This window comes from Chenopodium album, chromosome 23 (assembly GCF_948465745.1).
Source record: "Chenopodium album chromosome 23, dcCheAlbu1.1, whole genome shotgun sequence".
Taxonomy (NCBI): domain Eukaryota; kingdom Viridiplantae; phylum Streptophyta; class Magnoliopsida; order Caryophyllales; family Amaranthaceae; genus Chenopodium; species Chenopodium album.
In genome coordinates this window covers 28079186-28101895 of record NC_137856.1, presented here as the reverse complement: position 1 = coordinate 28101895, position 22710 = coordinate 28079186, and the positions used below count along the sequence as shown (strand labels likewise).

The window sequence follows — 22710 nt, the reverse complement described above, 5'->3', positions numbered from 1 at the left end:
GTGTGTGAGTAATATATACATATGTTATTTATATGCATGACAAAGGTTATTTTATGCTTTGAAAAGGGTCACTTTATGCTGTGAAAAGGGTCACTTTATTCCGTCAAAAGGGTCACGTTTGTATTTAAAGTGTTACTTGTTGTAGTTTAAAGTGTGACTTTATGCAGTGAAAAGGGTCACTTTATATAGTTAAAAGGGTCACTTTATGCTTGTTAAAGGGTTACTTTTTTGTTAAAAGGGTTACTTGTTGTATTTTAAGGGTGACTTTATGCAGTAAAAAGGGTCACTTTATTCTTTTAAAAGGGTCACTTTTTGCATTTAAAAGGATTTTTATGCATATATTCTAAATTTTCCCCTGAGTAATTTGTGAATTTGTAATTTATAGTTATCCTCTGTATTAATTAGATATAGGTGGTTCAATAGGTGGATATCGTTATAAATCGCCTTCAAGGGGAAAAGGAATGGGTAAAGAGCCTGCTAAAAAGAACAAGACAGCTCCTGAGAAGGACAAAACAGAGTCTAAAACTGTGAAGTCTAACACTGTGAAGGCTAAAACTGTGAAGGCTAAAACTGTTCCTAAGAAAGCCAAAGCAGAGTCTCAGAAGGTTAAAGCAGCTCCTAAGAAGTCTAAAATTGTATCTAAGAAGGCCAAAGCAGATGCTGAATTGCAAGTAGTTTCTGATTCTGATTCTGATACTGTTGTGTAAGTATAAATGTTTTTTGTTTTGTATTTTTTTAATCATATATATCATGATTCTGATTCTGATTCTGATATTGTTTTACTTATATTATTATTATTTAGGGAAAAAAGACCCTTGATTGCAAGGTGCAGACCACACACATTGGAATTAATGATGAGTAATTTTAGTCCTAATCAACAAAAAGCTGTTGAAGAAATAGGTTTTGGTGGTTTATTACATCTGAAATTGAAAACTTTGAATCGTCAAATGCTACATTGGCTGGTTGAACACTTTAATGGAGGTAGCTGCATGTTCACTATTGCTGCTGGTAAAGAGTTTGTAGTTACTAAAAATGATATATGTGATGTCTTTCGCTTGCCTATGAGTGAGATTGTTGTTCCTGAACTTCAGAAGAATCCTGAAGAAGGTAGTGTAGATAAACGTATCATTCAGTCATGGAGACATGATTATGGTCTTACTGAGAAGCAACCTCTACATTTGTCAAAAGTGGAGTCTAGGATGGTTGATTTGGATGATGGTGGTGAAGAATTCAAGAGATGTTTTGTGCTACATGCTATGTCTAGCTTCTTAGCTCCTACTACTAATAGGACTGTTTCATTGAAGTTGCTGAAGGCTGTAGAAAATGTTGATGAAATCAAAACATTTGATTGGTGTTCATATGTTTTGAAAAAATTAAAGAAGGCTGTTGTGAATTATAAGAATGATGAAAATGCTCAAAATGTAAGTGGTTGTTTGCTAGCTTTGCAAATTATGTATTTTCATCGATTAAATTTCCAAGGAGAAAAGGAAAGTAGTACCCTTCCTTTGATTCAACATTGGACTGATGCGAAGATTAAGAAGCGGGTTTGGAGATTAAAGCTGGTGATTTTGGGCAGGGACCATTGGATACCCTTACATATCCTGTTTCACAGCCTGAAGTTAGGGATCCTGTAACTCCTGTTGTTAAGCAAACTTGTGGTCAAGGGGCTTCTACAAGTGGTAGAAGTGGCCGCATTCTTGCGTTTGATCTTCCAGAAAGTGTGATGACTGATGATGAAATTAAAGAAATTTCAACTGATGTAAGTGCTCTTTTTTTTTTTTTTTTATTTAGTTATTATCTCTTTATATGCACTAAAGTTACCCTTTTTGTGCACTAAAGTTACCCTTTTTGTGCACTAAAGTTACCCTTTTTGTGCACTAAAGTTACCCTAAATATTCAGTTATAAGGGTTACTTTATGCATTTTAAAGGGTAACGTTATGCATAATAAAGGGTAACTTTATGTATTTAAAAGGGTAACTTTATGCATATATCATGAATTTTCATTTGTTTTTTATTTTTATTTTTTACATTTGTATAGTTTCTTATTGGTTCATATGTTTGCAGGCTGTTCATGAAACATTTCTTTTGGTCAAAAGAAATATGGATGTATTATTGTTGGTTCAATCACAGGGTTTTCAAACCTTGAGTGATATGATTGCTTCTCGCAGAACTGAATCATTATCCTCTGATGATCCTGTTGTATTTTCTCAAACACAACAGTTACTTTCTGATCCTCATTACCTGAAGCTTTTAGATGGTTTAATTGAGGAGTGTAACAAGATGAAGTCTATTCATGAAATGTTTCGTGATTTTTATGAACCTGAAGGTCATAACAATGATGATCCTGATAATGAACCTGCAGAAGATTTGAATTTGAATAGGTCTGAGGATGATGTCAATGGTAAAGGAAAAAGTGTTTTGATGAATAGGTCTGAGGATGATGCTGGGCCTTCTGTAGGAAATGCTTCTAGACGTATCGTCAGAGGCAATAAATCTTTTTGCTCACTCGACTGTGGGCCAGTAGGTGTGGATGTTCCTTTTCTTACTCTGTTTTTGAGGTCTAATGCTCGGATTTTCAAGAAATTGCCCAAGTTACATCAGGAAATTCTTGATTATTGTTTACTGAAGGATGATTCAATGATGAGGAAGTTAAATGTCATTTTTTATAATAATTATATTTTATATGTTTTTTTTCCTTTATTTTTTTGTTTAATGCTTATCTTATTTTTTATTGTTGCAGTGAGAATCTTGTTACTATTGGGATGAATTTTTTAATTCCAAGAGAAGACATGGTATCCCTGGTAGCTCCACTTAGAATTAGATGGTGCATCATTGATTGCTACTGTCTGTATTTGAACGAGAAGGCATGTTTTGATTCTGGTCCTCGAAAATTCTTCTTTGGTGTGAGGCAAAGTGTAAGTAATTTGATTTTTTTTTTTTATTTTTTATATGCACTAAAGTTACCCTTTATGTGCACTAAAGTTACCCTTTATGTGCACTAAAGTTATTATCTTTTTATATAAACAAGTTCTCATACTTTTAATAGTTTGCATTCTTGCATGTTTGTGAAAACATTGGCAAAGGTGAAGTTTCACAAGCTGTTAATGATTTGCACGGTTTATGGGAAGGTTGGGTGAGCTATGAGAATCCTGAATGTGATATTATGGATGCTGAACTGGTATATTTCATGATAAATTACTATCAAAACTTTAAAAAAGTTCTGCTTTGTGTTAATCTGTCTAAATCAGTGTTTTAATTTTTTCTGTTTCAGATATATTTTCCTGTTCTTATTGAGAATCACTACATTTTGTTTGTTATTGATCATACAAAAGAGGTGGTATATTATCTTGACAATATCATCTGGCGTGATGATGCTCTTGAATATACCAAAGAATTGTCTTCACACTTGGTATGTTTATGTTGATTTCATTGTTATGTTTCTGTTTACTTATTGTTTCCATTTAAATTTTTTTTTCTTTTTTCTTGTTTTATTTTATTCTAAACTTTTATATTTTATGTCAGTGTGATCAAATGGGTGTTTTTCTCGGAAAAAGAAATCATCCAAAGAGTGTTCAGCTACCTTCTTATAGGTTTCAAATTGTTGAGTTGGAATGGAGAAAAGAAAAAGTTGACAATTTGGACTGTGGGGTGTTTGTTATGTATCACATGCTCCATTTTGTTGGCGAATCGTTCAAATTAAATGAACTCAAAACAGTAATTATTCATCTATTTTGTATGTAGTTTTTCCCTTTCTAATGCTTTTATTAATTACATATTGATAAGTTTTTTTTTTTTTCTGTTGTGAGATTATTGGGAGAAAATTTCTGCGAGGTGAGATCTGTACGACACTGGTGCTGTGTGATTTGAATGAATCTAGGAATGATGTGTTGTCAGAATTAGAGAAGTTCAATGAGAAGAAGAAAGATCCTGCTTATTGCCAAGAAATTGAAATGAGAAGAAAGGATGCAATTGCTGCAAAGAAGAAGAAAGATAATGAAGAAAGAATAATGGCAGCTGAAGTAGAAGCAAAGGCAGAGGCAGACGAAGAGAATCCCAAAGGAAAAAGGGCAAAAAAGAAGACAGACAAGTACACTCCTTCTAAAGGGTGAAATGACTGTTAGAAGCAAAGGTTGATTAGGTCTAGGAGCATTTTTTGAACAATGAAAAAACTTAATGTTTGTGCATATACATCAAGTTAAATGATGTAATTAAACTTAGTGGTTAGTTTTTTGTTCTTTTGGAATACTGATGTATGTGCATACATTAAGTAATTTGAAAGGTTCTTGTGTATGTTTTTTGGGGTCACTTTTGTGCATAAAAAGGGTTACTTTGTGGCATAAAAAGGGTTACTTTTTATATTTGATAAGGTATACTTTTTTGGGTAGATAGGGTAACTTTTATGCATGAAAAGGGTAACTTTTATTGACAAAAGGGGTAACTTTTATTACTTGAAAGGGTAACTATTAACAAAGAAAAGGTTAATTTAGTGGATAGAAAGGATAAGGTATACTTTTTTTGGATAGATAGGGTAACTTTTATGCGTGAAAAGGGTAACTTTTATTGACAAAAGGGATAACTTTTATTACCAGAAAGCGTAACTTTTAGTGGATATAAAGGATAACGTTTATGCATGAAAAGGGTCACTTTAATTCATGAAAAGGGTTACTTTTATACGTTAAAAGGGTAACATAAGTTGATGTTTCCAAGAATTAAATATCTGCTAATAAAAGTGTCAATCACATTTTCATTAAACTTGTCATAGAGTAAAAAAACAAAAGAAAAATAGTTTAACAATACAAGGTATATTAATTTCAAAAAAAAAAATGTTCAAAAAAAGATCTTAAAAGAGTCGTAAGTTAGGTGTTTTTGATCCAAATTCTGAATTTGGAGGTGGCAGTGCTGGTTTTCTTTTTCACTTGCTTTTTTCAAGTCCTCCTTTTGCTCTCTTGCTTCTTCCTTTTGTTACAGCCGTTTTAGGATCAAGTATTTGTGGTACACTTGTGCTTGTACTCGATGCTGAAGAAACATCAGTATTGCTTTGAGTGCTGTCTGCCACATCAGGAATGTTTCTGAAGCAGCTTCTGTACTTTCTTTCTGAGCAACAATAGCAAGTAAGTCTTCCACCATTTTAAGACTGTTTCTGAAGCTTAACAATACAAGGTATATTAATTTCGAAAAAAAAAATGTTCAAAAAAAGATCTTAAAAGAGTCGTAAGTTAGGTGTTTTTGATCCAAATTCTGAATTTGGAGGTGGCAGTGCTGGTTTTCTTTTTCTCTTGCTTTTTTCAAGTCCTCCTTTTGCTCTCTTGCTTCTTCCTTTTGTTACAGCCGTTTTAGGATCAAGTATTTGTGGTACACTTGTGCTTGTACTCGATGCTGAAGAAACGTCAGTATTGCTTTGAGTGCTGTCTGCCACATCAGGAATGTTAGAAGCAGCTTCTGCACTTTCTTTCTGAGCAGCAATAGCAAGTAAGTCTTCCACCATTTTAAGACTGTTTCTGAAGCTTTCTTCCATAAATGCTCTTGTGTCTTCATTTTCTTGACTTTTTAAGATTAGATTGTAGTATTTCCTCATCATTGTTTGCCTCCATGGAATATATCGCTGTTTAGGATCCTGATTCTTCAACCTATCCCATGCCTCTGTTTTTGCAAACTTAGTCCATCTTTTTGAAACATACTTATCTGGTATTCTTGTTACTGAATGCAAATGTAGAATTCTGATGCAATGATAACATAACCATCCAGATGCTTCAAAATTTTTGCAAGTGCACCATACAGTTTGGCTCTCATGTATATAGTTTACTTGATGTGCAGACCATGGCTTGTCTTCTAGTGTTACTTGATAAAGTAGGCATTCTTCATTACTGCCTAACATCTGAACAGTTGTTGCCATAGAGTATCCAAACTCCTCTTCAAAATCTCTAAAGAGTGATAAAGTGAAAACCTGTACATCAAAATCATGTAGGTTCATTTAAATTGCCATATATTAGGTGTAATTTATGTAGTTGTCAGTTAACTTTTTACCTGTGCAGCATGCTTTAGCATTCCAGAGAGAGGCAATGAAGTGAATGCTATTGACTTGCTACAGGTAAACTCATCATATTTCTCTGTGCTTCTCCAACGATTGGTTGTCTTCTTAAATATGGTATAAAATTCTGTCAAAGTAGTTGTTTTACTTGCTCTGAATCCTATAGCATGATTAGTGCTTTCACTCCTTTGTGACGATAAGATTCCTGCTGAAAAGAAATCTCTACTAAGGGCAGGACACCATTTGTCTTTCAACTCATACACTCTTTTGTACCAAGAGTGTTCTGTCAACTCATATTTCTGCAACATTGCCTGCCACTTTTCTTCGAATTCTTGTTCTGTCACACACATCTTTAAGCACTGGTTGAATGCAAATTTGAATTCTTTGTCTTTTTTAAGAGCTCCAAATCTGGTTATGGCATTTTGCTCCAAATGCCATATACAAAGTCTATGCCTTGTATTTGGAATCACCTGCATTGAAAATAAAGGGGTCACTTTATGCTGTTAAAAGGGTTACTTTATGCACTAAAAAGGATAACTTTATGCAGATAAAAGGGTAACTTTTATGTGAAAAGAAAAACTTTATTGTCAGATCTCAAATCTGTAAGATGTCAATATAAATCTTTTACCTCCAGAATTGCATTTGCCATTGCTTGGTCCTGGTCAGTGAATATTGAAGTTGGTTTTCTATCCTCCATAGCTTTGAAGAAGGTTTGTAATAACCACACAAATGAATCTGTTGTTTCATCCCTAATAAAAGCACATGCAAACATACAATTATGCCAGTGGTTATTTATGCCAACAAATGGAGCACATATAAGATTTATCTGTTGGTTCTGTATGTTGTATCAAAGACAAGAACATCTCCATATATCCTATAGTCTTCTAGCATCATTGAATCTCTCCAAAAGATATTGCAAATTCTTCCTTCTTTGTCAAACTTCACTCTAAAAAAGAAGTTTGGATCCTCTGATTGTTCTTGACTTAAAATGTTCACTAAAGTTTGAGCATCTCCAGCCTCAATTTGTTCCATTCTTAACCTTGAGCAGAAATTCAGGTGATCTACAACACTATGGCCTACATTCTGTTCTCCTCCAGCCTCTGTAGCCATGTAATAGTAAGTGTCCATTGTAGTTAAACCTGAAGATTTCATTGTTTTGATTGCTTCAGTTTTTTCCTCTGTCATTTTTCTTTCAGAACGATGCAAATAATGCCACTGTGGCTTTGTTAGCTCGTGGTTATGCTGAATAACATGAGACACCACCTCAAACTGTCCTTCTTTATTCACTTTTGCTCTTATGCATGTCTTGCAATTTGATCTTGTAATGGCTACTTGTCTTGGCTTTCTTGCTTTTACATTTACATCCTCTTCATCAACCATTTCAACTAACTTTGTTTTCTTCTGACCTGAATGTCTCTTTCCCTCAGCAGAACACACATAGTTTTTCTCAGTTACTATTTTTGTGTGTTGTTTGAATCTAGTTGTATGTTTTCTTATTGAAAATCCCAGTATAGCAGCATGTTTTTCATACAATTCCAAAATTTCTTCAAAAGTTTCTCTTACCACACCAACAAATGATCCTCTAAGATCTAAACCAGAAGCATCAATTGGATTTGTATCTGTTATTTAATACAAACAAATCAGATAATAACCACAGCCAGCATAAAAAAGGGTAACATTCGTGTGAAAATAGGGTAACGTTTATGCATGAAAAAGGTAACATTTAGGCATTCAAAGGGATACTTTCTGCATACAACTTGAATTTTCAGCATACAATTTGAGTGTAACATTTGTGCATAAATAGGGTCACTTTTAAGCATGAAAAGGGTAACATTTAGACATTCAAAGGGTTACTTTTTGCATACAATCTGAGTGTAACATTTGTGCATAAATAGGGTCACTTTTAAGCATGAAAAGGGTAACATTTAGGCAATCAAAGGGTTACTTTTTGCATGCAATCTCAAAAGTTCTGCATTCAATCTGAGGGTAACATTTAGGCATAAATAGGGTCACGTTTATGCATAAAAAGGGTAACAATTATGTATTCAAAGGGTTCTTTTTAGCATACAATCTCAAAAATTTATAGAAATTACCTTCAGTTGCATTTGTTTTGGTTGTTTGTGCTGAATTTGAATCAATTGATTTATCAGGAACCACTTGATTTTCAGCATTGTGTATTGCGTCTTCTGCATTATCAATTGCTTCTGCATTGTCTGGATGGTTGAATATTGGTACGAATTCATCTCCAAAACAATAAGTTTCTTCTTCTTCTATAATCGATCGATTTAAATCGATTTCAAATTCAGTCTCAACTTGCCTCTGTTTTTGTAGCAATTCGTGAATGAGATTGCTGCATTTTGTTGTATCGAAAGTCGAATTCTCCATTGATGATCGATTTCTGCAATTTGTAAGTTTTCTCACCTTTTTTCTCCTCGATTGATGATCGAATTCTTCTATTTGTGCGTTTTCTCACCTTTTTTCTCCTTTATTGATGATCGATTTCTGCAATTTTTGCGTTTTCTAACCTTTTTTCTCCTCGATTGATGATCGTTTTTTGCAATTTTTGTGATTTCTCACTTTCTCTCTCCTCAATGGATGATCGAGAGCTGCGTTTTCTCACTTTCTCTCTCCTCCATTGTTCTGCGTTTTTTTTATTTAGGTATAAAATTCCGTGATTTTAAATTCCGCTATTTTTTTAAAAAAAAAAAAAAACAATAAAGAAGTTGCACGTGAGAAAAACCCGATGTACAGTAAAAATACTGTACACCGGGTACATGCAAATGGAGTTGATAATATGAATACCTATATAATATTTAACAATATATATTATGATAATTTTTTTATATTTTATTAAAAAACAATGGTCAAAATATATACTTCCTCCGTTCTTTTTTACTCGACCCGCTTTAACTTTTACACTATTCATTATCCCTTCTTTGACTGTCTTTTGTGAATAATATTCAAGGGAAAACATATTCATGTAAGATCTATTTGAATTCGTCTTAATAACTAATATCATAAAATGTAAATTTTACATTTTTTACTCATGAAGAATAAAAGTTAATGATCGATAAAGTTTTACATTGGCAAGTGTGATAAAAGAAACAGGTCAAGTATAAAATAACAGAGGAAGTATATAAATACTGAAAAAAAAAATCAATTATTTAGGAAAGAAGAGAGACCAAGAAGAAGGCTTTAGCCCACCCTTATCCCTAAAGGCCTAGAATGGTGTGGATTTGTGGCGCGTACAACCTGAAAACCCAGGTCACATCCATCCCATCACTCATGGCAAGTATGACTTTCATTCTCATTCTTGTCCCAACCACTACAACTTTGGACCCATGGGCGGATCTAGGGGGGGTTCATTGAACCCACAGATTTTTTGGAAAAAAATTACCAGTTTTATTTATTTTCTAAAAAAAAATATTAAAAAAAAGGGTTAAAACCATTTTTGTGAGGTTAATTATTTGTTAAGTATGTTTGGCGCATTGGTAAGGAGCTGTCTATTAGAGCAGTGTGTTCCTCGAAGTCTTGGGTTCGAATTTTACTGCCCCCATTTTTTGTTTTGTTTTTTTCTTTTTTTTTTATCCACCTTACATTCATATTTCTAAATAACATTCAAAACCAAAATATGGACATTTCTTATTTAGTGATAATTAGATTAGATTAATTACTGATTTGTTTAATTGGCTTTGATATATTGTTGAATACTTGAATTGTTGACAAATTGAATTGTAGAAACTTAGAATTTTAAATTTTTTACTTGGTCTTTTAATTGATAATTAGAAGAAGTTTTTATCGTCAAATATATGTTTATTGGGGATTTGGGATTTTTATTTTATGTGTAATATAATTTTTTTCAATAGAATTATACTTTAAAAGTAGTAGATTTATAGAAGCAAGTAGTAATGTTGTAACTAGTATAAACTTTAAAAATTGAAATAACAATTATTAGATTGTTTAGATAATTAATTGTTTATTTTGTGTATTATTGTAGATTGTAGAGCTTTTGTTACCAACTTACCATGAGTTTAGATTCTTTTTGAAAACGTGCCGGGAAGTCGCAAAAGTCCGCTACTTGTTCTTCACCTAGTTCAAGCTAAGGAATCCTTCAATAGAAAAATATATTGTGTTTATTCGCAAAATTTAAACTTATGTATTGAATATTTTATTGATATATGATCATCTTTTTTTTTTTTTTTTTTTAAGATTTCGAACCCACGGTTTGGAATTCCTAGATACGCCACTGTTTGGACCCATATCAGCCATGTTTATTTACTTGTATATTTTTTTACGTACCTTCTACTAAGATCTCTTGTAGAAAAAAAATAAACAATTATTTAAGAAACATGAATTTTATTTGGTTACACTTCATATCACATGTTTATGATTTCATTCATCAGTTTTCATGACACGCGAATTTTTAACTCTAAAATAATACTTGTATATTCTAATCTCTTCTATCATATTGTCACATTATTTTTTAGAGTTTTATTTCAAAAAAAATATATGATTTGTTGAGAAACGTGTTAATCAAATATTGTACTAAGCTACAACCGTTTCACTTAAAAAAGCAAAGGGGTGGTTACAAACTTACCATCTAATTCATGCATGAAAACATTGAAAAGCAAAGGGGTTACATGTAGCATGCATGTTTATGCAATATTGCTTGATTGATCACACATTCCCACCTATAGCATGTTTTAATGTTTTATTTAATAAGGAGTAATAAAAATAAGATAAAATGCAGATGACTATTTCAAACTCTTCCCTAAGGTGTGGAATGGAATTCCTCAAAGTCCTCAATAGCTTACAAAAATTCCAAAAAAAAAAAAAAAACAAGTAAACTAAGGGCCTGTTCACATTTACTGAACTAAGCTGAACTGAACTGATTGGAGCTGAACTGAACTGAACTGAACTGAACTGATTGGAACTGAACTGAACTGAACTGAACTGAGCTGAAATGAATATTTTATGAGAGAGGAAAATTAAGAGCTGAACTGAACTGAACTGAACTGATTGGAACTGAACTGAACTGAACTGATTGGAGCTGAACTTTACTGAACTGAACTGAAATTAAGTAAATATGAACAGGCCCTAAATAAACAATCAACTACAGATAGAATCATAGAATTACTGTAAAAAATAATGAGTACTAGTTTGTTTGATTACCAAATATAGACGATGTTAATACAATGAGTATATATAATCAAAATGAACTATCCACCAATTACTTATATTAAAACAAATTTCATTACTTGTCCATCTTGAATTTTAAATTATTGCAACGACTATACTTTATATTATACTTACTTTTGTCTATGCACATTTTTTACCATTAATATTAGAGAAAAGAATTGTGTAAAAATATTTGATTTGAAATTACAATGATTCAATCTAAAATTTCGATGATCTAATCAGATTCAAAAATGCATAAAGTTAATGTTTTTGATAAATACATGGTGCAAAGTATCAATTATTTCAAGATGAAACTAACAAGATACGGAATACAATTTTTCTAATGTATGTATACTCCCAATATTTAAAATAAATGCTCATTTTGACTTTTATACTATTCACCTACACCAATTTGACTAATGTTTGTGCTTAATGTATAAGATTAAAAACAATTACTGTTAGAATCATCTTAATATTTTAAGAAAATCAACTTTTTATCATATAGGATGGTTAAGAATAATTAAATGATGTTACTGATTAAAGTTTTACGCTGACAAATACTACATTTGTTTTAACAGGGACGGCTAATACGCCTCATAATTAACTAGCTGACCATGTCTAGAGACCTACCTCTTTTAGTTTGACCTTATATCACAAATTTGATTGTCGGCAAATTAGGGTATATATGACCACACACTCAGCCCCGGCCCTGAGGGTAGGCGGGGAGTGCCATGGCCTAGGGCCCATGGCCAGTGGGGGCCCAAAAAAAATATTACCCCGGCTTTCATAAAATTAAATGAGTAAAAAAAATAAATAAAAATAAAAAAAAGAAGACAACAGTCTTTAATTCTTCCCCGTTAATTCTTTATAGCTTCACTTCAAAATTGTTGCAATTCCCACTTTCCAATTCTCTCAGCATTAAATACAAGTAAAAAACTTCATTTCCCACCAAGTAAATTAATGGGTTCTTGCCTTTCACTTTTATCAATTCCCCAAATATTTTGATAGTGTAAATAAAATTATGAAAATGTTATAAGCACTTAAAAATATGGTTAATTAAAAGACTACACCAGTCATTAGCTTCAATTATACTAGTATATTTTAATTATCCTACTATGAATAAAAATAACAAAATTATTTATTTAATCATCTCATCGAGTTGTTTGCGTGTATTTGTGTCCACTAATTGTGTTTATTCTCTTTCACATTCATGTAAAGTTTCTCTCTCCTTTCTCTGTTTTTATCCATGGATAATTATTGGGAATTAGTGTTTAATTTAGATACTCTAGTTTTAACTTTTAAATTAACAAAATTATGATAAAGTATTCAACCTTATTGAAGAATATTTCGATTGTTGATACTCTTAAAATATACTACATAGTATAGCAGGTAGATCATAGTTACAATGAAACATTGTTCTTATTTACTTCGTAGTACACAGAACTAAGTCTAGATTAATAGCTAAGTGTTTGAAAATATTACGGAGTAATATGGAGTATGCAGTATATTGTATATATTGTACTAGAGACAAATTATATGTTACATTATTTTAGAATGCGTTTTTTTTTTTTTTTTTCTAAGGGCCCTTGTTTATGATTTTGCCTAGGGCCCATAAAATGTCAGGAACGGACCTGCACACACTCTTCTTAGTTGTTATAGAAAATGAAGCAATAATTATCATAAGAAAAAAGAGACAAGTGTTATCTCAAAATTTCTAAAGAAGATAGGGCAACATAGGGAGTAAATCACAAAAGAATGAAAGATAGCTACAAGTGAGGTGTCAAAATTAAACATCCTCGACCCAAAAAAAAAAAAAAAAAAGTATCGACTTGCTTGTTTGAACATAATAATTTACCATAATAAAAAATCTCAACTTTAAAAATTGGATCAAACAACCCGACTCAACTTTCATATGTGGCAGGTAACACCGTGTGGCCAGTCACAAATTTTTTTTTTGAAAGAATAGGTCACTTGGTCAGAATTTATTCGATTTGTCAGGGGTTACTGGTGTGTCAGCCGGTCACACACAAAAGTTACTGATACTTAGGGCATGTTCTCTTTAGCTTAATTTTAGTTCAGTTCAGCTCCAATCAGTTTAATTCTATTCAGTTTAGTTTAGTTACTAATTTTCTTCTCTCATAAACAATTTATTTAGTTTAGCTCAATTCAGTAAATCAGAACAAGCCCTTATTGGCCTTATACGAATTATTTAAAAAGGTAAAAGTGAAAAAAAAAAAAAAAAAAAGGAGCAGTTGTATAATCGAAAAGGTCAATCCACGTAACCAATCTTGTGAGTCGTGACAACTCCCTTTTCTCTCTCCCTCGATTATGTTAAATAGCAGAATCTTGACACCCCATTTTTATACGCCACTCCCTCAATTTTTCTTCCAACTCCCTAAAACAAAAAACATACGAAGTACTTCTATTTCCAATTTTACATATTTATACACAAATCTGTTAATTATTTTCCCAACCCAATAAAATTAAAATTCAAGGTGCCACAAATTTCCCCTCTATTTTTTCCTCTGCAATTTTCTCTCACCATTAAAACAGAGCAAAAACAGAGGAGAGAGAAAAGTAGATGGTGAGAGAGGTAGAGGAAGAAAGAGGGGGTGATATTAAGGGAATGCGATTGGGTAAATACCAGCTTGGTCGACTTTTGGGTGAAGGAAATTTTGGCAAGGTTAAATTTGCTACAAATATTGAAACTGGAAATTCTTTTGCTGTTAAAATTTTGGAGAAGAAGAAGATTCTTAATCTCAAGATCACAGATCAGGTTTAATTAATTTTTCAATTGATTCAATACCCTTGTTTTATTTTGATGTTAATTTTAATGGGTATTTGTTTTTTTGTTGGTTGAGTTTGGTTTTTTATGTTAATTTTTGGGAAATTTGTAACCTCATTTTTTGGGAATTTTTGGTTGATTTTGGTATAGATTAAAAGAGAAATTGCTACTTTGAAGCTTCTGAGACATCCCAATATTGTCAGATTATACGAGGTAAATTACTAAATTTCTCGAATCCCCAAATTTTTTTTTACTATAGTATACCAAATTTGATTAAATTTTTGTATAAAATTCATATAAAGTGGTAGTTTATGGTAAATGGGTTAGTTCAACATGGTTACATGGATAAAGAAAGTGTTTTTTTTTAGGGGTCATTTGATCCTTTACTTGCTCTTGTCACATCTTTAGTATCAACAACATTAAAGAATAAACTTTGTTATATACTTTAGAGATACTCTAATTCTCACTTTATATTTCGTTAAACTTAATTTTAAGTATTGTGATTGCGATTAAAAGTAATAATATTAAACATCTAATGACATTAAATTTTGTCTCATTTTATCACCAAACCTCAATTTGATACTTTTCTTAATGAAAAATTTGATACTTACTTTTCCGTGTATAAATACCGGATTATGATCCGTCCTATTGCTCTTTTCGTATTATTTGAACACCTAATGACCTAAACTATATTAAAAAGTAAATTCAACATAGTCGGTTTATGTTTTTTGCTTCTCAAGCAATTAAGGAATGTTTAAGATTTGGATTATCCGTCCTTAGATTATAAAATGTCATGTTCATTTTTAAGGATTATCTTATCAAGGACAATTAATGTGCAAGGCATAAATGTTAGTGTTGTTGAAGTTTGAGCTATGAGGAAACCCAAAATATCCTGATTTATTTCAAGTAAAAAAATAAATTATGCATTTGGTTAGATTTATATTTTATGAGATCAACTTTTATTGTAAAAAATTACATTGTTATTAAATTTGCAAATATTTGATTGCTTGTGAACCATAAACTTTAACTTTGTTTAACGTAATTATCATTAGGAGGTTGAAATACTTATTAGGTTCCCCCACCATGTGTTTGCCCTTGCTTGTTGGAAACTCTAAAAACCACACCTAAAGTTTAGATTAAAATAAAAAATTACTCAAATAATTCTTTCTTAGGTTATGACTAATAAAAAGTCTTGATTAGAGTTTGATGATGAATATGTCGTTTTCCTTAGAGTAGTTTCTTCCTTAATTAATTATTTTAATGTAGGAGTTTCTTTTATACTAAGTATAATTAATTAATTAAACAGTTAAATAATCCAAAGATATGTTTTCTGTCATTTTTTGTGGTTGGTATAATTATACAAGACTATTTAAACGAAAAAAAAGACTAAAATTGAGAATTACAAAAATCACTTTCCAAAATTGTTGGATATATTGTTTCCACAATACCTTAAAACTACAAAGTCAAATTGACGCTTTCATTATTTCATAATGGTCTCTTTTTTCTTTGGTATCACTTGTCATTATATGATTTTTTTCTTCAAACAACATAAACATGTTCTAAATTCCTAATATAAGTACACCAAGAGTAAAGACCTATGCCTCTATAGGTGGGGCGAATTTTTTTAGTGCTACACGTTCTCATCACTCATACGTTGTATCCATTGAAAAAATAGCATCGTTGTTAATTTCACTTTTTAATTTTTCAGTAGGTATCCAAAACTTACGATCAAATGAAATTTGTTTTTAAGCGGTATATAAGCAAATTAAATCTTTTTAGATTCTAAACTTACTTATGTTTGTCTAACCACTATGGAGTTGTTGGAAATTAGTATTAGTATGGAGACACATATTCACGTTTTCCACATTTTACTCTCATAAAAGTTCAACCTTTTTTGTTGTAAGACTTGTAACTCGTTAACTTTGCCGTCCATTCAGTATTTTTTTTTCTAAAAAAGTTTTTGTCTTTTTAATAACAGAAGAAATTCTTACTCGGCTATTATCAAGTCACGTGGGAAATTCTCATTTGCCGTTTTGGGGCCATTAAATTTAATCTAATTCAAAATTTGACCATAATTTGCTACTCTTATCACTTTATGGATAGATACATTTTTTTAATTAAAAAGTGCTTGTACACACCATTATATTAAAGTAATTGATGATTGTAAAAGGAAGAAGACATGGATTTTCCGGGGTATATTCTTTTTTTTTTTATATTTTTATTTATTGTGTACCATAATTTAATGTAACAAATCATTTATAATAGACTTATAACCACTTTTAAAGATCTTTGCTGTATTGTTAAAGTGGTGTTTTCCGGTAGAGTTGACTATTTGACATGAACTACTCTCATTATTTTTCCCTAATTAGAGCATCTTATTTAGGTATTGAGCCAACCCATTTGATTAAAATTTAACCACAATTATTTAGAGTTTTGATGTTTCGTAATGAACTTGCTTCTTATATAAGGCCGGTTTCAAGTTGATATTACAACCAATTTTGAGATATGAGTAATCCGTGGACAATGAAATTTAACAATACTATATTTATAGATTTCTCCTTGGATTGTTATTTTATTAACAAGTCTCTTGTACTCTTTCAAATAATCTTCTCACGTAGAGAAATACTATAGAGATCATGTTATATCAAAACAATTTTTTAAAAACAACTTAGAATGAAAAACGAGACAATCTTATATGACAGAGGGAGTACTCGTAATATCGGAGTTGCTTAAATTTGGTGATAATATATAAATATAGAATATTTGTTTGTTAATAAAATTAGGAAATTCGAAGTTGTTTCTTGTAGTGGACCCACACCTTAGAGGCTTAGACGGACGCCAGGAGCCGTTTTGTTAAAAAAAATGAGAGAGAGCAAAAATTGAGGGTGCAAATCCTGGATCTCTGCTGGAAGAGTTTTATTGGTGAATATGTCGTTTTATATGACGCAAGTTGGTATGGTAGATGTGAAATATCCTGGTTATGGCAGACCAATCAATTATTAAAATTATTTAGCAAAGATACATTACCATCATTAAAATATGAGAAAATTTGTTCATCTTTCCAACTCAATTCTATCCATTTCAACATGACATAATTTACCATATAAACCATTTTGTAATTTTTTATTCCATGGTACTTCTTGCTACGAAATTAAAATCAAGAATTAGTGATAAATTATCGAGGTTAAGTTGTGTCTATAAGTCAATAGTATTCGGGCTCCCATTTATTTAAAAAAAAAATATGTGAAAGTATTGAGATTAAAACTCAGTAATACGTACTCCCTCCGTTACTTTTTGACATTAATGTAGTGGAAGTGTGTAATACATAGAAAGATAAAGCACCGAATTATAAATGTGAAATTAAATTGTCCAATAATGAAGATTTCTCATGAAAAATGAAGGTGGTGGAACCATAAGAAGTGGATATTGCATGTGCTATGATGGACCCATGGTGGGTCCAATAAAAATAAATGGCAAAAGCAATCATCCAATTGTGGTGCTTATCATGCACGATATGGCTCCACTGGAACTTGGTTGTTTCTTGAGGTTGAATGGTTGATGGGGATTTGCTGAAAATAGATGCTGTGTGATTTTTTTTTTTTTTAACAGACAGAAATTCATTACATTGTTTTTATATGGAAAGTTTTTGTTGTCTATGAATTGATTTCTGCATATTATAATTTCATTCATTATATGGCATACGGGTCCAAGGTCTTCAATACAATGCGTTTTACACTTTTACGGAGTAGATATTTAGTACAGTACTTCATTCTATATTAATTGCTACATTTAAAGGTTTATAATAGTTTATATTTCATACATAATCATTCTTAATAATGTGTTATCACTATATTTTTCCATGACTCACATTGTCATGGTTCCACTTTTATGTATTTTACTTGCATGATCTCTTTAATACTTTGATGTGTGTTTCGCTTGCATGTAGGAAATGCAGAGTAAGTCTCTAGTATAAATCTTTTTGAAGTTCAAGAGAACAAGTTCAAAGTTATCACTTACAAGTTAGATTTGATAAATTGATATGTTTTTTTTAAAATATTTGAATTGTAATTAATTTTAATTGAACTTCAATGGTTACATTGACAAGTCAATAAAATTTCTTGTAAGAAATTTGTCAAAAAATAGACTTTACAAAAAAAAGGAAAAGATTTTGTCCATTCAAAAACAGAAATACCACGGGGTGAGTACTAGTCCACAGAAATCTGGGGGTCCACTCATAAAAGACATAGCTATCTCAAATAGTGTTTGAACTCTTATATGGTGCAAATTGTTTTGTTCTACCTGGGGAAGCTTTATATGGTCTGGCTAACATCCAATTCAATTATTTGGGAGCATCCAAAAAACAGAATTATAACAGGAAAACTAAATAAAATAGTGGCTTGAGTTATTTCATGGGGTCCATTGTTTTTATAATTTACAAACTGCCATTTTTAGAATCGCTTGTATAATACTTACAATATTAAATACGGTGTAAAATTTTACCCCGTAATATGAATATCTTCTTTATTCACTTAAGTGTTGCTTACATTAGCACAGGTTGAGTTGACTTGTGCAAGGTTTTGACGTGGTAGGGCCTTCTCTTTATTTGTAAAAAAAATTAACATTTAATTTTACTATTTTTGGGTTTGGTTTTGCAACTTTTGTTTTGTTTTGTTTTTGTTTTTGCTTGGGGTTAGCAACAGATGGGCTGATAGTATCTAAGTTTATGCAATATAGCTAGGCTCGTTCATGAATCATTATATGGTGCTCCTACGAGTTAAATAGGCATGAATCCTTGTCCATTGTGAATAGTTCATACATTATGAATATATACATGCTCATTTTCAGTGAACTCAGTCTAACTATTTTTAAAAATGGATTAGAATCAGCATTGTGCTCTTAGATGTAACATATAATTTTACATGCCCATGTCAAAATGGACAAAATCAGACTGAGCTAAGCTTATATGGTGGTATGATGCAGGTCTTGGCAAGCAAAACAAAGATATATATGGTCCTAGAGTATGTGCATGGTGGAGAACTGTTTGATAAAATCGTAAGTGATTTCTTTGATCATTTATCAAAGCATTCTAGCTTATACTAGCATCCTAATATATTTCTACGTTGAGCTTTTTTTTATTTTTTTTTTCTTTTTCTTTGCTACTCCTTAACGGCTCATGATTTTGTAGGCATCCCGAGGAAAACTCCCAGAAAAGGAAGGACGAAGGCTCTTTCAACAACTTATTGATGGTGTCAGTTATTGTCATGACAGGGGTGTCTTTCACAGAGACCTTAAGGTTAGATTGCTGGATAATTGTTGTTGACGCCAAATTGTTCTTTCATTTTGATGAGAAATATCACTTCATCTGCTTAAACATGTATGTCACAGTTGCGTTTTTCCACAACATGTGATCATTTGACATTGCAACTTGCTTTTTTGTCACTTCACTTTGTTTGCTAGAAAATTAAGGTCCAAAATTGTAGAAAATAGACATCTATGAAGATTTTTATTGGAGCATGATTATGACATCACCATTAGGCCTTCTGATAGTTTGTTTTGACATTGCAACTTGCTTATTTGTCAATTTCACTTTGTTTTGCAGCTAGAGAACATCCTCATAGACGGTAAAGGGAACTTGAAAGTATCAGACTTTGGCCTTAGTGCATTACCACAACACTTCGGGGTAAGTAGCAATAATGATCGATACTAGCTGTGAAATTCACTAATACCTCTCTTCAGCTCCTAAATCTCTGGTAGCCTTTTCCATTCTTTTTTTTTTTTTATTATTATTTATTTATTTATTTATTTATTTATTTTTTTATAGAGTGACGGCTTGCTACATACAACCTGTGGGAGCCCAAATTACGTTGCTCCTGAAATTCTAGCTAATAGAGGATATAGTGGTGCTACCGCGGATGTTTGGTCTTGTGGTGTCATCCTCTATGTCATTCTCACAGGCTATCTTCCTTTTGATGACAGGAATCTCGCTGTCCTTTATCAAAAGGTATATCCCTTAATAGCCATCATCTGACTCTAATTTATCTTTGGTTTTACTTGTAGTTTATAATGTTATGTATCATTGATGTTACAGATCACAAGAGGAGATGTTCAGATACCAAAATGGCTCTCTTCTGGAGCACAAAAGATGATAAAGAGGATTCTTGACCCGAACCCTGCCACCCGAATAACATTGGCTGAGATCAAAGCAGATCAATGGTTTAAGCAAGGGTATGTTCCTTCAAATCCCGACGATGAAGAAGATGATGTATATGTAGATGAGGAAGCCTTCTCGATTAATGTTGATGTAATGACTGATATCCCTTTCTTTCATTTGCTTTCCCATAAAATGTTACATTCCCATAAAAGATGCTAATAGCTTGCAATTTTAACTTGTATAAATCAGTCTGATGGAGAGAAAAGTCCTGGCCTTCCTAAACACATCAATGCGTTTCAGCTTATTGGAATGTCATCATTCCTTGACCTTTCAGGATTTTTTGAGAAAGAGGTGAGAACACTGATGAATCTCTAAGCTTAATTCTAACTCTAATGTGAAGACAGTAAAAAATTAGTAAGTAGGAGCTAATGGTTGCTTGTTTTATGTTTGCAGAATGTTTCCGAAAGGAAGATCAGATTCACTTCCAATCTTTCGCACATAGAGTTGCTTGAAAGAATTGAGGATATCGTAACAGGAATGGGATACTCAGTTCAGAAAAAAAATAGGAGGGTAAGTTCTAACGACAAAATTTGACCCCTCAAATTCCTTTCGCTAACAGAATGACCACACATGTGGTCTTTTGGTTAAATTTATTTTACAAGTATTTTTGCTGAGTTTCGAATTTATTTGTTTCAGCTAAAAGTGGTGCAAGGAAAAAGTGATCACAGAGCTCCAGGAAGCCTTTCAGTAGCAGCAGAAGTAAGTATAATTGTTGCTTACTGGACAAATTGATTCTGTCAAGCATATGAACAAGTAAACAAATCTTCCAACAATCCCTGCTCACTTTCTTTCCATGATGTTGCAGGTTTTTGAGATTAGTCCATCGCTATTTGTCGTTGAATTGAGAAAAACTTGTGGAGATTCTTTAATTTATCGTCAGGTTAATGTCTATCTCCCTATATATCATCAATTTATATCTGCGTGATTGTTTCCATGTTATAGAACTAACAAAATCTCTCTGTTTGTGCAGTTATGTAACAAATTATCAAACGACCTCGGTGCCTCAAGGAGCCAAGAGTTGTTAAGTGCAGCCATATTGAGTGCAGAAACTGTACCAGAGGTTTGCTAGTCAACATTGATAGATGCATCTTTAGTGTCATTTTTCAGAAAAGAGCTAGAGTCCTCTAAGTTTCAATATTTCAGTAAATTGTAATTATGTAGTGTGTATTGTTTTTTATACTTTGGACTACCAATTCCTTGCAAAAAGAAAAAAAAAAGAAAAAGAAAAAGAAATTCAATGAAAATTAGCTTCGATTATTATATGAAGCTGTACATAGTTCATCCAGTTCATCTTCCATTTTCCTTCTATCTGCAAACAATGGCTAAACTAACAACGGTTTCTAAGTAATTTAGAGAACCCGCTTTGCTTGAGCAAAAAATACGCCAGCAACACTTCAACTTACTTAAAAAACCAAGTTTTCTCTTAATTCCTCTGGCTCCCCATACAGCAGCCTGAACCACTATAAGAAATCATGCGACTGCCCTATCGCAATCAGAAGCAAAGATCTCCAATCTACTGATGTCTGAAACTACTCTAAACTTACTTGGACTTAAAAAAGAGCATTTAACAAGTTTTTTTTTTTACTAATACTAATAGTATTTTTCTCCAAACAATGGCTTGAATTCAACTTCACATGAGCACATGGGAGTAACGTACATACTCTGGCTCAAGCTAACTAGAAATCTTACGTATCTCCTCTGCATACGTCTCCCATTCAGGTATTATCAATTTATCATAGACAGCTTATACAAAGCGTACACGTAAGTCACATTTCTCAATAATCCACAAAGGATTTACTTCGTCTGTCTGGAATAATAGTGTAATTTGAACTAGTAATATGAAAGCCGACCATGTCCTTCACCATCCACGAGAAAGCCTTGGGTTAACTATAAGAACTAGAAGAATTACTGGTATATTTTTTTACAATCACCTTATTTCCAAGTAAGGCTTTAGGCTTTAGTATATGAAAGAAATTTGAATGAAAAATATTTGAATCCAGTACTAGAACTAGTCTCACATCCTACACCCCTCTCTCTGTTTGATGGCCATAATTTCAACCACTTGTGAGACTAGTCCCATACCGATCATCTATGTACATCATCGATAATTGCATGTCATAAGCTTACTTTTTTCAAAAAGAGCCCTAATTGAATAACTAACAAGTAACAATCATGCTTTGATAAGCAAGCCGTGAGAAACATTATCATTAAAATTAAATTGGTCATTGTACCAATAATCATATATTCACAAATTCTTATATATGTCTGGTAACACGGGGTTATTTTGTTAGTATTATTGGGGTTCATGGGTTACTTGGTCAGCCGCACACAAGCCGTTACATATATTTGTGAGTTTATTATTTACCATCCTTCTACAAATTAAAATTGGGCTCAAAGTGCACCCAAAAATAAAAAATTTTGGCCCCCCAAGTTTAGGTCATAAAATTAGACTAATATATAGCAAACTTCTTCACTTCCCAACATTCATAAAAAGATATCATCAACAA

The 22710-nt window shown here is 32.0% G+C and overlaps 3 protein-coding genes across 4 annotated transcripts; 2 read left to right on the top strand and 1 right to left on the bottom strand.

Moving 5' to 3' along the window:
* The first annotated feature begins 1999 nt into the window (after positions 1-1999).
* Positions 2000-4293, top strand: LOC145608379 (uncharacterized). 2 transcript variants are annotated; one of them, XM_081663990.1, is made up of 6 exons: positions 2000-2649; positions 2742-2916; positions 3048-3179; positions 3273-3410; positions 3524-3715; positions 3808-4293. In XM_081663990.1, exons 1-6 carry the CDS (start codon positions 2102-2104, stop codon positions 4108-4110), a joined length of 1488 nt encoding a protein of 495 aa, XP_081520116.1. In that variant the 5' UTR covers positions 2000-2101; the 3' UTR covers positions 4111-4293. The 2 variants fall into 2 exon arrangements, with proteins under 2 accessions (XP_081520116.1, XP_081520117.1); XM_081663991.1 differs by lacking the exon at positions 3524-3715 and having other exon boundaries at positions 2002-2649.
* A 765-nt stretch (positions 4294-5058) lies between these two features.
* LOC145607267 (protein FAR1-RELATED SEQUENCE 5-like) lies at positions 5059-6494 on the bottom strand. Its single transcript, XM_081662982.1, has 3 exons — positions 6026-6494; positions 5680-5945; positions 5059-5095 (listed from the first exon to the last, which is right to left on the bottom strand). Exons 1-3 carry the CDS (start codon positions 6377-6379, stop codon positions 5059-5061), a joined length of 657 nt encoding a protein of 218 aa, XP_081519108.1. The 5' UTR covers positions 6380-6494.
* Positions 6495-13576: 7082 nt separating this feature from the next.
* LOC145607737 (CBL-interacting serine/threonine-protein kinase 1-like) lies at positions 13577-21465 on the top strand. The gene is made up of 12 exons (XM_081663329.1): positions 13577-13983; positions 14143-14205; positions 18973-19044; positions 19178-19285; positions 19592-19672; positions 19814-19993; positions 20081-20293; positions 20393-20494; positions 20597-20713; positions 20840-20902; positions 21009-21083; positions 21174-21465. The coding sequence occupies exons 1-12, from the start codon at positions 13789-13791 to the stop codon at positions 21270-21272; spliced, it is 1368 nt and encodes a 455-aa protein (XP_081519455.1). The 5' UTR covers positions 13577-13788; the 3' UTR covers positions 21273-21465.
* Positions 21466-22710: the final 1245 nt, after the last annotated feature.

Coding starts and splice junctions, on each gene's coding strand:
- LOC145607267 (XM_081662982.1), bottom strand. CDS start 6,379: ATGTGTGTGACAGAACAAGAATTCGAAGAAAAGTGGCAGGCAATGTTG. Junction 5,946..6,025: donor TGCTAAAGCATGCTGCACAG/GTAAAAAGTTAA, acceptor TTTGATGTACAG/GTTTTCACTTTATCACTCTT. Junction 5,096..5,679: donor GTAACAAGAATACCAGATAA/GTATGTTTCAAA, acceptor ATTGTTGCTCAG/AAAGAAAGTACAGAAGCTGC.
- LOC145608379 (XM_081663990.1), top strand. CDS start 2,102: ATGGATGTATTATTGTTGGTTCAATCACAGGGTTTTCAAACCTTGAGT. Junction 2,917..3,047: donor TCTTTGGTGTGAGGCAAAGT/GTAAGTAATTTG, acceptor TACTTTTAATAG/TTTGCATTCTTGCATGTTTG. Junction 3,180..3,272: donor ATATTATGGATGCTGAACTG/GTATATTTCATG, acceptor TTTCTGTTTCAG/ATATATTTTCCTGTTCTTAT.
- LOC145607737 (XM_081663329.1), top strand. CDS start 13,789: ATGGTGAGAGAGGTAGAGGAAGAAAGAGGGGGTGATATTAAGGGAATG. Junction 13,984..14,142: donor ATCTCAAGATCACAGATCAG/GTTTAATTAATT, acceptor ATTTTGGTATAG/ATTAAAAGAGAAATTGCTAC. Junction 20,294..20,392: donor CCTTCTCGATTAATGTTGAT/GTAATGACTGAT, acceptor TGTATAAATCAG/TCTGATGGAGAGAAAAGTCC.